Below are 16,865 nucleotides of genomic sequence, written 5' to 3' on the forward strand. Positions count from 1 at the left end.
CCAGGGAAAGAGACTTCCTGGCGGTGCTTCTTCTAGGGGGCAGGGCACCCAGGCACAGGGCCAATCAGGAGCTTTGCGAGGGGACAAATCCACATGAGAGTCTCTCTCTGCAAATGGCGGAGACTCGGAGCCGCCGGGGAAGGCTCAAAAGTGTCCCCAAAACTTCTCGCTCCATCGCCCCCATATCACCCTCTTTTCGTACCTTCGCCCCCGCATCGCCCCTTTTCATTCCATCGCCCCCCTGAAAAATGAAATCGCCCCCTGGGGGGCAATATTGTCCAGGTTAAGAACCACTGGCTTAGAGTATGTGTTAATTCTTGTAATTTGCTGGTATAGCCAAGTCTTATTTGTTTCCCCATATATAGTGGTACTTTAATATAACATCTTAATATTGGATTTGAAATTGATTTTGATTTTGAAATTGATTTGAAATTAATGTTGGATTTGCCCATAGGATGCCTACCAATCATACCATTAAAAAGTGTTTCCCAACCTCAGCCACTTTCAAGATGTGTGAACTTCCCTGGCTGGAGAATTCTGAGAGGTAACGTTCACACATCTTAAAGTTACTGAGGTTGAGAAACATTGCATTAGAGCAATGACTGCCAACAGGAGTGATTTATCTTATTTCGTCTTATGTCAGAAATGCAGAAACTGGAAAGGGGAAAATTATTAATTTAAATTTTAAAAGATTAAAAACTTTGATAAAAACATAAATTTACACAGTTCTAATCCAATGCTGGCCACATTGATGGTAGTTATATTTATGACCAAGTCAGAGAAACACTGTTGAAGAAACATTGCACTAGAGCAATGGCTGCAAACAGGAATGGTTTACTTAGGAGTTCAGCTATTTTCACCAAAAAGGGTGAAAATGTAGAATTTCAGCATTCTGGTACTAGAATTCCTTCATTCTTTAACATTGCTCAATTGTCTTGACTGATACATTTTGACCTCTGAGTAAGAATAATAAAAGACATAGGAAAATACCATATGTGAGCTGCACAATATTTAGCAGTGGCTCTCCAGACCTCAGGCAGAGATCCTTGACTCAATGGCTATATAACATTTTAGTGTGAGATACTAAAGATTGATTTTTGACTTTCTGCACAGAAAATTACACCAAATGACTGAGTTCTATCTTTTGTTTGGATAAGAGCCGGATATTCCTACTATACTACATTTCATAGGAGTTGCTAGTAGGATGATCCATATGGGTGAAAATGACATACTGTAATTAGAACTTATGTACTTAAATTAAAGGGAAGGAATGTTCGTTAATCCTAGTTGCTGGAGAGATACATTATGCCACCCATAAATGACATAAAATGACATCCACAAATGATCTAAAATGACAAAAAAAATTGGAAAGTTCATCCACAGCATTTGTAGTCCATTAAACCTAAGTTTCATTATAAAATTAATTTTATAAAGGAACTTTCTATTATCACATAATAATAATAACAATAACAATAATAAAGTTGGAAGGGACCTTGGAAGTCATCTAGTCCAACCCCCTGCTCAGGCAGGAAACCCTACACCATTTCAGACAAATGGCTGTCCAGTCTCTTCTTAAAGACTTCCAGTGTTGGAGCATTCACAGCTTCTGGAGGCAGGTTGTTCCACTGGTTAAGGAAGTTTCTCCTTAGTTCTAGATTGCTTCTCTCTTTGGTTAGTTTCCACTCGTTGCTCCTTGTCCTGCCTTCAGGTGCTTTGGAAAATAGCTTGACTCCCTATTCTTTGTGGCAGCCCCTGAGATATTGGAACACTGCTAAATATTGACCAAATCATATTTTAATCAAACACTTTTATTTAAAAAAACATTTCTTGAGTTTATGTACAAATATTTTTAAATGCTGTATTTCATAAACATAATTTAAAAACAGAATTATTATCTGATACAGCAAGAGTATATAAGGACTGTATATTTCAAATTGTATGTAAAGTAACTCTTGTTGACATGTTCCATAAATTATTCAACATATGTAATATCTTTCAGATACCAATGTGTGGCCAATTACATTGAACTAATGCTGCCCTAGAGATTCCCATATCTCACAAATTACATATAGTTTATGCATCTGTGTATTTATTTATGTGAGATGGATGTTGCACCATTCATTTTGGAGCTCAGGAAGGTATAATGAGGGCACCCCCTCCTATTTTTTCTAACAAGAGTCTGTGAGGTAGACTAGCCTAAGACAAAAATAATGAAATTATGCAGTCAAATTCTCTGGTTGTGGACAACTTAGAATATGTATCTCCCATTCATAATCCAACATTTTAACCACACCACCAGAAATAAGAAGGAATTTAGAAAAATCCCATGCAAATGTTTCATAGATGTTTTAATAATTAGCATTCACTGTATATTGTCACATTAAATGTTATGATTTTGAAGGATTTATTAAATTCTGAGATTTATATTGAATTGCCGGTGCCTTGAGGTTTTCCTAGAGCAGTGATGGCAACCTTTTGGGCTCAATGTGTCAAAAACTCAGAAAAATGCCTAACCTGACTCTACTTGTATGTCACACACACCGAATAAAAGAGATACAATTGTCTTCCTCTCTCCTGACGCATCTAGGCCACTCTGAACAGTGGCACTCAGCAGCAGCACCAAGACTGGGCCTGAAATAGAGGCCCCGGCTTTGATTTCAGCAATAGTGCCATAGGTGCCACTCATAAAGCCTGCCTAATCCTGTTCTTCAAGAAACGTGAGCCTTGGGGAGCAGTGCGATTGTCCCCATAGCCCAGAGGTCCCCAGAATCTGCCATGTGCTCTTATCTTCAGGCAGTATACTTTTTTCTTGATAGGCCCCTGTGCACCTACCCAAGGTTGCTCTAGGTTGCATAAGGCCTTCATTCTTGAAGCAGCTTTGTAGAATGCTTTTCCATGCCTCTGCAGACTCCGAAAACCAAATGAAACCATTCTCTAAACCCCATTTTTATGCGATGTTTGGAGACTCTAAAGCAGAACTGGGCATTTTACAGCCTGCAAGCCACCTGCCCTTTGATTATCCCTGTTTGGTCCCTGAGAGGGGTGAAACAGTCCCTGTTTCTCCTGTGGTCTCTTGGGAAAATTAATTGCCCATCTTTGCTCTAAAGCCCACACAAGAGCACAGCCCTTTCACATGACATCTAATGGCTTTGGAAGTTGCATAAGAGCACACCCCATTCTCTCTGTCTCTACAGCCTCCAAAAATTATGCTTTTGAGAATAGTTGTTGATGTTGGTGAACACTGGAGTGTCATCCAAAACATTGTGACATATGACCTTTGACATGTGTCATAAGTGCTCCATTACTGTTATAGAGTGAAACCTGCAGTTTATTGTGCAATCTAGAAATAGAACATATTCGTAATAACACAGAACAGAGTTAAACCCATTTAAAACATGTTTACTCAGGTATGTTGTTTATTCTTTAATTTCTTAGTGCAGTGTTTCTCAAGCTTCACATCTTTAAGATATCTGCACTTCAACTCCCAGAATTCCCTAGTCAACATGTCTGTACCTAGAATTATAGCCTTGATTTTATTTCCTGAATTTCTGTTAATTACATGCACAAATATTATTCTTATAGCTTTACAAACCAAGTACTTTAAATGATTATATTACAATAGTGCTGTACAACATAAATTTACAAATGAACATGGCATTTTTGTATGACCTCCATCAGGCAATGTCTTTTATCCTGTTCAATTAATCAAACTGGAACATTTGAATGCAACTGCTCCCCATTTAATTTAATCACTTCTCTCAGGTATCAGCTGACTGCTTAGCTTCATCAGAAGTTTTATGACAAGACCTGCCTATGAAAGAAAAATACATTAAATAGTAATAAAAGCCATGTAACAACAACAACAACAATAATAAAGGGACCTTGGAGGTCATCTAGTCCAACCCCCTGCTCAGGCAGAAAGCCCTATACCATTTTAGACAAATGGTTGTCCAGTCTCTTCTTAAAAGAGACTGTATTCTAACATTTTTATTTATTTAGCAAATCCATATGGGTGTCCATCTTACGTATGATTTTGGGTAGCATACAATGAAGCAATAGTTAAAACAATTCTTAAAACACGGAAACATGAAGAAAAATAAAATCATAAAAAAGCCAAAATTGTAGGAGAATAACAATCACCTAACTACAATCACAACTACCTTGCAGGTTCCCTGGGGGATCCCTAAGGATGATAGTAAAATATTTCAAGGGGTTTCCAAAGGTTAAAGGGATAGACAAAAGCTAAGTGAGCAGAGTTCCATAACTGTCTCAAGGATAAACTTGATAATTGAGGATTGTGCAGATGAGCATGCTACATACAACTTTAGGCAATATTGCCAATGATTCAAAACCCAGTCTTCTTTGATGAGTAGCACAAAGATACCCCACATATTTGGGCATAACAAGACAAGCACATTGTGTCATCTGCTGTTTTAAGTGGAGTTTTCTTTCCAAATTCTTTCATTTCCAGTAGGTAAGCTAGAATATTACTGTCAGCAGCTAGAATATATGCACGCCAAACAGTTTGGAAGGAAAAGCAAAATAATGTAAGCTGTTTAAATGCTGGACATCATCTATATCCTCTCTGTTGAAAGTAAAGCCAGGGTTTGTTTGCATTTTGATTAATATTAAATTATGCAAATTGAAATCTTTTCTAGAGCATAGTTTGGCATTTGGTAAGTATAAGGTTATATAAAATGCCATTAACAATTTATCCAGCCTTAACCACTCAAGTGCTTCCAAACAGCTTCATAATCTATAAGCCTTGCAAAGCAAGCCTGTACATGCAGACTATTTGCATGAACTATTCTGAATTCATTTTTATTATTATGTTTTTATAGTTGAGAATATTTCTATACTGCTGCCAGAACATGTCTGATCGAATGATTATATTAACTTTACGTTAACCTAATAATGTTTGCTCCAGTCAACTATACATTTCTAATTTGAGAAGATTTACATTAAGGAATATTAGAGGGAGGACACTGTGTAATTTAAATACCTGCTTGGTGTGAACTATAAAGCTCATTTTATTTTCCAGACTATGTATTTGAAAACAGGTATCGCCATCTCCCAACTGCCACATAAAGCAACCGTATTTTAAACTTATGAGCAAAGCCTGGAATATAAAAAATACAAAAGAAAAAAAAATGACAAATCAGAATTTGTCCTGAATTGAGATAAGTTAATCATTCAAGATTTTTTGGAATAGGGTCACTAAAACACATCTAATAAATAATAGCAACAATGACAACAACTTATCACATTAAAATAAAACAAAATATGACTTCTTGTTCCGGGTTGCGGCATGTGCAGTTGAGCGGAGAGACTCCTCTCTTCGCTGGCTGCTTTCCCTCTGCTGGTAGACCCTTAATCAGGGTGAAAAGTCGCCCTGGAGGGGCGAGTACCAATGAGGAGGACTCTCGTCAATCGTGTTTGGAGGCGGCAGCTCCTTCCATGGTCCGAGGCAGCTTCTCAGGGCTGACGGAGAAAAGATCGGCCAGTAACATGGCCGATCATTTAGCTGCACCACCCAAAAGTCAAAAGAACATCTAAGCGTTAAGAAACCACCGTGGATGATCTGGATGAGACCTTTCCCTCTCTCTCTTTGCCCTAACTACTCTCCTGTTAAAAGTCTTCTGGAATTATTTCCCTACTTTGAAAGAGCTGCCTTTGCCCATCTGGGAAAAAGAGCTTTAACAAAAGAAAAAACAAAGTTAACTTTTATTGACTATTTTTATTTTTGGTCATTTTGGGGCCCTGGAAAAATCCCTATCATAGAACTTTATTATTATATCTATTTTCTAAGCTGGAGAATATTGTTTTCCTATTTCTTGGATTTATTTTTTTAAAGGGATAAATCTTTATTGTTTGAAAAAAGAAACTTTATTGGAAGCCGGAAAAGAGATTTCACACCTTACTGAGGGCATCTTGTGGCGAAAACTATTACTGCAACTACATTTGCTCTTTGTTTTTTGAGATTGGGTTTGACCTTCAAATAATGATAAAAGCAAAAAGATATAGGATTTGAAACAGCTGGGTGGTGAAGTTGCTTACTAGTAATTGTGGAGGTGGATAAGTGCTGATTGTATGTGTTGACTGTTAGTAAATATAGCCTCCTCTAAAAAAATAAAAGACTATCTCACCACTGAAATGGAGGAATCTCACCCACAGCTTAATTATGAACTTATATTAGAAGCAATTTTGGAAGCAAAGTATATATGAAATCCTGGAGAAACATTAAAGATTACATCTCTGAACCACAAATTGAATCTCAAATCCTAATGGATCAATCTACAGGTCAAGGAACTAGCTCTAGAGAGGCCTATATGCAGCAATATACACAACTTAAGGAGACAGAGGAACAAGTCACTGAGCAAATGGATGATAATCTACAATTTATGGAGAAGTTTGAAGATCAAAGACTCTAACTGAGACACTTGCAGTGTTAAAAGGAATAGGAACTGATGCTCTGATACGAATTACTGAGAATAGTTGACATCGTGGATAATCAACTTGTGACTATAACACGGAAACAAACTATCTACACTATACAGAGGATATTGGAAGAAGGGAAAGAGAACTTGGCCCAGACTGAAGTATTGATAAGTACCCTCACTCAAATATTGAGACTCGACGATATAGAAGCTCTATTATGGAAACTGGACTGGCACAGGAAGAAAGTCAGAGTTAGATTTAAAAATGTGATTTAAAATTTTACTTGACGGGTAAATAAGGCTTTAGAGATCTTAATTGAATAAAGATTAATCAAATATGTGAACTTAGCTGAGTTAAAGCAAGAAAATATTGTACAGTCTTGGTTTCAGTATACTCAATTGTTGGGTAGGTGGAAGTTAGATCAAAAGGTTGGTATTACATTAATGGAGGAGAATTTGGTAAAACAGATTAAAGATCAAAATCGAGTGCATATAAAGAGAATTTATAATGCTTTAATAGAATTGGATTCGGAAATGGAATTAGTTAAAGACTGTATGGTAAAGTGGGCCCAAAATATTCAAGAACCGATTTCTCTGGATATATGGGAGGTAATTTGGGTTAGAAATGTAAAATTTACTCAGGCCCAAAATTTAAGAGAAAATTTTTACAAAATGTTCTATAGATGGCATCTGGATCCTAAAAAGTTGTCTTGTATGTATTCTAATTTACAGCCCAAATGTTGGAGATGTGGTAGTTTGGATGGTACTTATTTTCATATCTGGTGGACTTGTAAAAATATAAAAGCTTTTTGAATTAAGATTTGGTGGAACATTCAAAAGATTTTTAAGAGAAAGATAAAGTTTACTCCACAATTATTTTTACTGGGTGTTATTACAGATTGTGATACTAAAGAAACTAATTTGATGTTGAATTTCATAATAGCAGCAAGGTTATTGGTAGGGCAATATTGGAAGAAGGATTGCTTGCCTACTATAGAAGAACGGACGCTTAAAGTGTCAAACTTAGCAGAAATGGCTAAGATTTCTGCTTATTTGAAGGATCATTCCCCAGAAAGATACATTTCGATTTGGAGAAGATGGATAGATTATATTCAGAATAAATATGGGACTAAAAAGTTCCACTTGTTTATGAGTAAATCTTAGAGTATTATTAATAGTTTATTATAGTGGAATATTATTATTATTTTTAGTATTAGTATTGTTTAACAATTTGGATTTTGTATTGTTTAAGAATTAGTTTAATAATTAGAATATTATTTTTGCTTATGTTTTTATTATTATTATGTTTACTTTTAATTTGTTTATATTTATGCTAAAGGGAAGTTAAAGCGCATTATGGACTTGGTTATTGGTATAGTTGGTTAATGTTAGTTAGATTATGATTATTATAATTGTAACCCTGTATTCAGTTCTGGGAAGTGGGGGAGGGAGAGGGGGGGTTAAGGTGGGTTGGTTTTGGGGTTTATATTGTAACTTTTATAAAACTCTTCAATAAAAAAATATGTGAACTTAATAAGAAGATGTTTTTCTATATTAATATGTTTGTTGTGGATATAACAATTATTTGGATCGGATTTAAATTTTATTGAGTGGGTTAAAAGAGTTTTTTAATAGGTAGAGATTGATTGATAGATTATAGATTTAAAATAGAGTAGAAATATATTTTTTGGAGTAATATTCTTATTTCTAGGAAGGATAGCTATTTTGTAATGAAAGGAGAATAAGAGGGATTTCTGATAAAAGAAAAAATGGTATTAATAAATGAGTTACTAGATTAAAAAATAGAATACTTGTAGAAAATGTAAGAATGTTATGGTTGAAATAATATGTATATTTTAGAGATAAGGATTATGATAAGGAAAAAGGGAAAGGAAGGACACCTGAAGTGTTAATAATATGTTTATCTAAAAGCCAAATTGGAATATGGTAATTGTAAATAGTAAAGCTTAAAAACAGGATTTGGATTTATACAGATGAAATGTTATTGATGATTGTTCTGACTGATTGAATTTGTTGGAATATTCATGAACAGGAAGAGTCATGTGGTAACTCAGTCAGCCAATGTGAAGAAAGTGCTACTGAGTCTGTGCAAAAGGAATATTGAGTTAGGAGCTAGATTTCCAGTCTCAAGGTTTTGTCTCTGGTCTGTCTCTGAAAGAAATCTTCATTAAGCTATGTTGCTGTAAAGAAGAATGGTATTGTAAATATTTTTATATAAATATAAAGTTATTTTGAATCAGCTAAATGCAGTCAACTGTGAGAGCTTCTGATTTATTTTTTTACCAATAGAGAAATAAAAATTCTCTAACAGGTTATGGGCCCAGAGCTTACTAAGGACTGCATTGTAATTTAAAGCTGGAAGAAATTGCCTGTGTTTAGAAAGTATAAGAACAAGGCAGAATTAGCAGAATGGCTGCAATGGAATTTAAGGAAAGCTGTGTGCCTCATTTAGGCCAGAAGAATTACATTGTGTGGGCTGCAAAAATGGAATGTTTGCTGAAAGCTAAAGAGCTGTGGTATATTGTTGAAAATCCACCACAAGTATTTGCAGCTGCAGATCAGAAAAGCCATGATCAAGCTATGGCTTATCTCACCTTGAATTTAGATGATGATCAATTTCTAAATGTTGCAAATTTAAAGACTGCAAAGATTTGGTTGAAATTGAGAGCTGTGCACGTGAATGTTTCTGCATGCAATATAGTGCAATTGTCAAGAAAACTTTACAGGGCCTGTTTGCAACCAGGTGAATCTGTGGAACAGCATTTAAATAAAATGCAAAGTTTATTTTTGGACTTAGAACAACGTGGGATTAAATTCCCTGAGTCCCAGAAGGTTTTATTGGTGTTGAACAGTTTAGATAAAACCTGGGACACAGTTTCTGCAATATTTGAGTGTAAAGAAGAGCAAGACTTAAATTTTGAGGCTTTAAAGGCATGTTTGCTTAATGAAGAAGAAAAACGCCATTTTAGAAGCAACCATGAGGAGGAGAAATTACTGAGGAGGGGGTCCAGATTGCAAGTCTCCAGAGGAGAAGAAACAAGCAGATCAGACCCGGACCAAATTGCAACAAAGGAGAGATTTTGCAAGCAGAGAGCTGCTCAGCGGGAAAAGACTTGCTACAATTTGCAAAAAAAGACATTTGTACAAGGAAAAAGGACTGCTTTGCAAAAGGAACATTTTGGTGTTGCAAAAGTTTGCAATAGCAACAACAGAGACAAGTGGCTAATAGATAGTGGGGCAAGTCAAACAATTGTTAATGACTCTGAATTATTTTGCAGGTTTGTTCCAGTAGCACAAGAAGCTGTGGCTTTGGCAAATGGCCAGAAAGCAAAAGTCATTGGAAGAGGCGATGTAAAAATTCCATATTTGGAATCCAAGTTTACCAATGTGCTTTGTGTACCTGAGATGGAACATAATTTGCTAAGTGTGTCTAATTTAGACAAACAAGGTTTTGATGTCATTTTTGTAAATGGGAAATGTCTCATCAAAAGGAATGGGAATATTTGTGCAGAAGGCATAAAGGAAGATAATCTATATGTATTGCAGGGACAAAAGGTTCAATGTTCCCATATATTTAAGAATGTTGCAGAGCATGATTCATGTGTTCATCTTCTACATCAGTGGTTCTCAACCTGTGGGTCGGGACCCCATTTGGGGTCGAATGACCATTTCACGGGGGTCGCCAAACAAGGTTGTCCACCATTTTTCCCCCTTTTCTTTGGCCACGCCCCTGGCACATGGTGATGTATAAGTGATTGGGGGTCACGACAACATGGGGAACTGTATTATGGGGTCGCGGCATTAGAAAGGTTGAGAACCACTGTTCTACATAGAAGACTTGGCCATGCAATTAAAGTTTTGCAGCAAATGCAAGATTTTGCAAAAGGGCTAAATTTGAAGGGATGCAAAACATATTTGGACTGTGCAGTATGCAAAGCATCGAAGTCAAAGGCATTCCCAGTTAGTAAATGTAGCACAAGACAAACAAAAAGAGTTCTAGAGCTGGTCCATGTAGATCTGGTGGGACCTATGCAAGCCAGTTTGGGAAGAGCAAAATATGCACTGGTAATTGTTGATGATTATAGCAGGTATTCATTTTGCTATTTGCTTAGAGCAAAGACAGAGGTGCTACAACAATTCAAACAGTGGGTAAGTTTTGTAGAGAGAAGGTACAGACAATAAGTGTGTCAGTTGCAAACTGACAGAGGTACTGAATTTATGTCAACTAAATTCCAACAATGGTTGGGGCAGTTGGGGATAAGACACAGACGTACAAATCCTTACTCAGCAGCAGAGAACGGTGTAGCTGAAAGAAGGAATGGTGTTTTGCAAACAATGAAAGATTCATTATTGGAGGATTCTGGTATGAGCAGGTCATATTGGGGAGAAGCCATATTGACTGCCAATTATATAGTTAATAGGCTGTGGAGTTCCTCCATTAATAATACTCCATATGCCATTCTATATGGGAGAAAGCCATCACTGGCACATTTGAGAATTTTTGGAAGTACTGCATGGGTACATATTCCAAAAGCAATCAGAAGAAAGGGACAGCAAAAGGCAAGAAAGCTCATGTTTGTGGGCTATGAGCCAAGGTCAAAAGGATATCGCTTTAGCGATAGAAGTAAAAGAATTATAATTTCAAGGTCTGCTAATTTCGCAGAACAAAATTGGGACAGAATTAATGCAAATTCTGAGTATGTCTCACTTAATGATGGTGATCTGTTTAGTGACAATAATTCATCTAATGATGAAAAAATCATTATTGAAGATGTCCATGTTCAGGGAGGAGAGGCTGAACAAGACATGAAGCCAGAAGGACTTGAGACAGAGGAGCAGTTAATACCACGTAGGTCAGAGCGATGTAATAAAGGAATTCCGCCTGACAGGTATTCTGCCAGCAAAGTAAAGGTTTGCAATGTGTGGTATGAGCCAAGAAGTTATAAAGAGGTGTTGGCATTATCAAAAGCTGAACCAAAAAAATGAAAAAGGTGGTTATATTCTCAGTCAAAGGAGAAAAATTGAGCAGTTATTGGAGAAATATAATATGAAAGATTGCAATACTGCTCCCACATCCATGAGTGCAGATTTTTATAATAGTTTAAGTGCGGACAAAAGTGAAACCTGTGATCAAGAGATATATCACTCAGCAATAGGGAGTTTGTTATATCTATCACAGTGGTCCAGACCAGACATAGCTTGCGCAGTAAGCATTTTGAGTCGTTTTACTGCTGCACCTACAAAGTTACATTGGATGGGTGTAAAAAGGGTTCTCAGATATTTAAAGGGAACTATAAATTTGGGTCTTCAAATACAGATTACTGAGGAATTGAAATTAAAGTGTTATGTCGATAGTGACTATGCAAATGACATAAACATAAGGAAATCATATTCTGGGATTATAATATTGTTTGGAGGGACTCTGATTGGATGGAAGTCCAGAAAACAAACAACTGTTGTTATTTCAACAGCGGAAGCAGAGTTTATTGCTTTATCTGAATTGTGTTCTGAAGTTACATGGTATGTACAGTTGTTGCAAGATTTAAATATTAATGTAAAAGAATCTGTAAAGGTATTTGAAGACAATGCTGCCTGTATAAAAAGTGCAACTGGTGACAGGGTGAAGAGCAGAGCTAAACATGTAGACATTAAGTATTGTAGTGTCAGGGAAGGAAAATTGATTAGTTTACATCATTGTTCTTCTGAGGATAATTTGGCAGACATGATGACTAAACCACTGGTTAATGTTCACTATGGAAAAAGTGTAAAGTCAATAGGTCTGATGTCTCTTCCTGTCATGAAGGGAGGAGTGTTGGAATATTCATGAACAGGAAGAGTCATGTGGTAACTCAGTCAGCCAATGTGAAGAAAGTGCTACTGAGTCTGTGCAAAAGGAGTATTGAGTTAGGAGCTGGATTTCCAGTCTCAAGGTTTTGTCTCTGGTCTGTCTCTGTAAGAAATCTTCATTAAGCTATGTTGCTGTAAAGAAGAATGGTATTGCAAATATTTTTATATAAATATAAAATTATTTTGAATCAGCTAAATGCAGTCAACTGTGAGAGCTTCTGATTTATTTTTTTAGCAATAGAGAAATTAAAATTCTCTAACAGAATTTTATTGAAAAATACATTAATTTGAATATATTACTGTTGGAATATTCATGAACAGGAAGAGTCATGTGGTAACTCAGTCAGCCAATGGGAAGAAAGTGCTACTGAGTCTGTGCAAAAAAGAGTGTTGAATTAGGAGCTGGATTTCCAGTCTCAAGGTTTTGTCTCTGGTCTGTCTCTGTAAGAAGTCTTCGTTAAGCTATGTTGCTATAAAGAAGAATGGTATTGTAAATATTTTTATATAAATATAAAATTATTTTGAATCAGCTAAATGCAGTCAACTGTGAGAGCTTCTGATTTATTTTTTTACCAACAGAGAAATTAAAATTCTCTAACAGGTTATGGGCCCAGAGCTTACTAAGGACTGCATTGTAATTTAAAGCTGGAAGAAATTGCCTGTGTTTAGAAAGTATAAGAACAAGGCAGAATTAGCAGAATGGCTGCAATGGAATTTAAGGAAAGTTGTGTGCCTCGTTTGGGCCAGAAGAATTACATGATGTAAAAATTCCATATTTGGAATCCAAGTTTACCAATGTGCTTTGTGTACCTGAGATGGAACATAATTTGTTAAGTGTATCTAATTTAAACAAACAAGGTTTTGAGGTCATTTTTGTAAATGGGAAATGTCTCATCAAAAGGAATGGGAATATTTGTGCAGAAGGCATAAAGGAAGATAACCTATATGTATTGCAGGGACAAAAGGTTCAATGTTCCCATATATTTAAGAATATTGCAGAGCATGATTCATGTGTTCATCTTCTACATAGAAGACTTGGCCAAGCAAGCTTTAAAGTTTTACAGCAAATGCAAGATTTTGCAGAAGGGCTAAATTTGAAGGGATGCAAAACATATTTGGACTGTGCAGTATGCAAAGCATCGAAGTCAAAGGCATTCCCAGTTAGTAAATATAGCACAAGACAAACAAAAAGAGTTCTAGAGCTGGTCCATGTAGATCTGGTGGGACCTATGCAAGCCAGTTTGGGAGGAGCAAAATATGCACTGGTAATTGTTGATGATTATAGCAGGTATTCATTTTGCTATTTGCTTAGAGCAAAGACAGAGGTGCTACAACAATTCAAACAGTGGGTAAGTTTTGTAGAGAGAAGGTACAGACAACAAGTGTGTCAGTTGCAAACTGACAGAGGTACTGAATTTATGTCAACTAAATTCCAACAATGGTTGGGGCAGTTGGGGATAAGACACAGACGTACAAATCCTTACTCAGCAGCAGAGAATGGTGTAGCTGAAAGAAGGAATGGTGTTTTGCAAACAATGAAAGATTCATTATTGGAGGATTCTGGTATGAGCAGGTCATATTGGGGAGAAGCCATATTGACTGCCAATTATATAGTTAACAGGCTGTGGAGTTCCTCCATTAATAATACTCCATATGCCATTCTATATGGGAGAAAGCCATCACTGGCACATTTGAGAATTTTTGGAAGTACTGCATGGGTACATATTCCAAAAGCAATCAGAAGAAAGGGACAGCAAAAGGCAAGAAAGCTCAGGTTTGTGGGCTATGAGCCAGGGTCAAAAGGATATCGCTTTAGCGATGGAAGTAAAAGAATTATAATTTCAAGGTCTGCTAATTTTGCAGAACAAAATTGGGACAGAATTAATGCAAATTCTGGGTATGCCTCACTTAATGACGGTGATCTGTTTAGTGACAATAATTCATCTAATGATGAAAAAATCATTATTGAAGATGTCAATGTTCAGGGAGGAGAGGCTGAACAAGACATGAAGCCAGAAAGAATTGAGACACAGGAGCAGTTAATACCACGTAGGTCAGAGCGATGTAACAAAGGAATTCCGCCTGACAGGTATTCTGCTAGCAAGGTAAAGGTTTGCAATGTGTGGTATGAGCCAAGAAGTTATAAAGAGGTGTTGGCATTACCAAAAGCTGAACAAGAAAAATGGAAGGAGGCCATGGATAAAGAGATGAAATCCATGGGAGACCATGAAGTATTTAAATCAGTGACTTTGCCACAGGGAACCAAAGCTGTGGGTTGTAAGTGGGTATATAAGAAAAATGCATTGCCAAATAATGATATACAGTATAAGGCCAGGTTAGTGGCACAAGGTTTTTCACAATTTAAGAATGTATTAAGTCAATAGGTCTGATGTCTCTTCCTGTCATGAAGGGAGGAGTGTTGGAATATTCATGAACAGGAAGAGTCATGTGGTAACTCAGTCAGCCAATGTGAAGAAAGTGCTACTGAGTCTGTGCAAAAAGAGTATTGAGTTAGGAGCTGGATTTCCAGTCTCAAGTTTTGTCTCTGGTCTGTCTCTGTAAGAAGTCTTCGTTAAGCTATGTTGCTGTAAAGAAGAATGGTATTGTAAATATTTTTATATAAATATAAAGTTATTTTGAATCAGCTAAATGCAGTCAACTGTGAGAGCTTCTGATTTATTTTTTTACCAATAGAGAAATTAAAATTCTCTAACAATTACATTATTTGAGGGAAATAGAGAGGGAGTTTCTAATGATTTAACCTGAGTTATATATGTATGATTTTGTTTTTGGATGATTGATTACCCCATCACCACATTGTTTCTCAAGCACCTTGCTGTAAAAATAAAAAAATCAATAAAACTTGTTTTTTTTAAAAAAATCAATAAAACAAAATATATTTGTGCAGTATAGCAAATGGGTGCTATTTAACTATTTTCTCTTATGTTAATCTGTTTTCCTCTTCCATTTCTTCACTGATTTTTCTAGGAGCCAATTCTATCCTTTGGGTGTGATAATGTAGCATCCCCTATACATCAGAGCCAGTTAGGGAAGTAAGCTTAATGTGTTGCTTATAGGAGAAAATTACTTAGTAGGTGAAAATTACTATTGTTCACACTCTGATGCCAAAAGGGACAAATGTTTTCCCCACTAAATCTTTCCCCTCTAAACCTGTGCTTTTGGCAATGCCTGAAACTGTGCTGCCTGGAATAGAAAGCTTATCTATAAGTCAGGAATCCCCAAAATCTTCAGTTGATCAATTCATGAATTTTCAGATTCATTATTGACCCCCCAAACATTTATTATATGAAAATACTCAAGGCTGAGTATGATCAGCTGGTGGCTGATCATTCAATCCTGAATAACACTGCTTCATCATTAATGACCTCACATTCAGGATTAAGAACTGGGGTGGAACTCAACAGAAACTCCATAGACTAAATAATCCCTATTGATTTTCCAGGATTTATTGATTGCCTATTGACTCCCAATCATCTACTAACATCTTTTTAACTTCCAGCCATTTACCCTTGGATAAAACCATCAATCATTGGGGGTCAATACTGACTACTTTCGAGTAAGAAAATATGATCTTGGGATTTTTAATATTTAGAGTTTCTTTTCCTATGAATTGAACCAAACAACCCAGGGTCCATCATGAATTAAACTAGCCATATCAAGGATGTGCACAGAATATTAGCTTGGTACCAATATCTAAAGCCTTTCAGATAATTGTCAGATAAAACATGTGACTGTATTAAGAATTCATATTGGCCGGCTTCCAGTGGCATTTGCTGCACCGATGGCGGCTTTTTTTTTAGCCGCCCGTCTCGGGATTGTGTAAGAGCTGGCAAGACAGCGACTATCAGCTGTTTTGCGGCTCAGAACTTTCTTCCCGGGCAAAGGAAAAAGGTGAGTTTTTTCTGGATAGAAGTCGAGCTCCTCTAGTCTCCCAGAGATTATTTTTTGGGAGACGAAGGGTGAGAGCTCCTTCGGAGTCCAGAATAACTCCGCATTTCTAGACGCCTTTATTCTCCAGCGGAGAACGAAGCTAGATGCTGCTTCCACATCTGCTACATAAGAAAGAACTGTAAGTGAAATTTAAAGCAGACGGAGCTATTCAGGAGCATCAGAACTGTGCTAATTTTAACTTTAACTCGAGAAAGAAATATTGTCTTCTCCAGCTATTATTTTAACGATTGGAGTGAAAGGGAAAATGGCGGAGGAATCCCGTTTCTTTGTTTGAGGACTTTTACTTTTACTTGGCAACAAAGTTTCAATAATGTAACAGATTTTGCTTACTTAAAGAATTTTTCTCTTTTTTTGAGTAAGGGGGAGTTGTTTTTGTTTTTATTACCCCTTTATTTTATTTTGTTATAAGAAGTGATTTTTTTCTTTTTTTTCTCATCTCTTTTTTTAAAAAAATGGCTTCAAAATGCCATGGAATTTCTTCTCTTCTTAAAGTTTCAATTTCCTCTCCAGTAACACAGACTATACAGCAACCTAAGCCTAAGTCTCTCCACCCTCTCCCCCATCTCAAGTACTCACACTTAAAGATAT

At 36.4% G+C, this 16,865-nt stretch overlaps 1 protein-coding gene across 5 annotated transcripts in view; it reads right to left on the reverse strand.

Annotated features, from left to right (window-relative positions):
• Positions 1–1,661: 1,661 nt before the first annotated feature.
• The window catches only part of KRIT1 (KRIT1 ankyrin repeat containing), a 43,282-nt gene continuing 28,078 nt past the window's right edge, over positions 1,662–16,865 (reverse strand). For all 5 annotated transcript variants that reach the window (XM_039357722.1, XM_039357717.1, XM_039357718.1 and 2 more), the window contains 2 exons: positions 5,003–5,119; positions 1,662–3,811 (listed from right to left, as the gene is read on the reverse strand). In XM_039357722.1, the coding sequence (XP_039213656.1) occupies positions 3,746–3,811; positions 5,003–5,119 (183 nt within the window). In that variant the 3' untranslated portion in view covers positions 1,662–3,745. The remainder of the gene's footprint in view (positions 3,812–5,002; positions 5,120–16,865) is intronic.

The sequence above is a fragment of the Crotalus tigris genome, unplaced genomic scaffold (assembly GCF_016545835.1).
Source record: "Crotalus tigris isolate CLP2741 ecotype Arizona unplaced genomic scaffold, ASM1654583v1 scf7180000018940.2059657, whole genome shotgun sequence".
In the NCBI taxonomy this organism is placed as follows: Eukaryota; Metazoa; Chordata; class Lepidosauria; order Squamata; family Viperidae; genus Crotalus; species Crotalus tigris.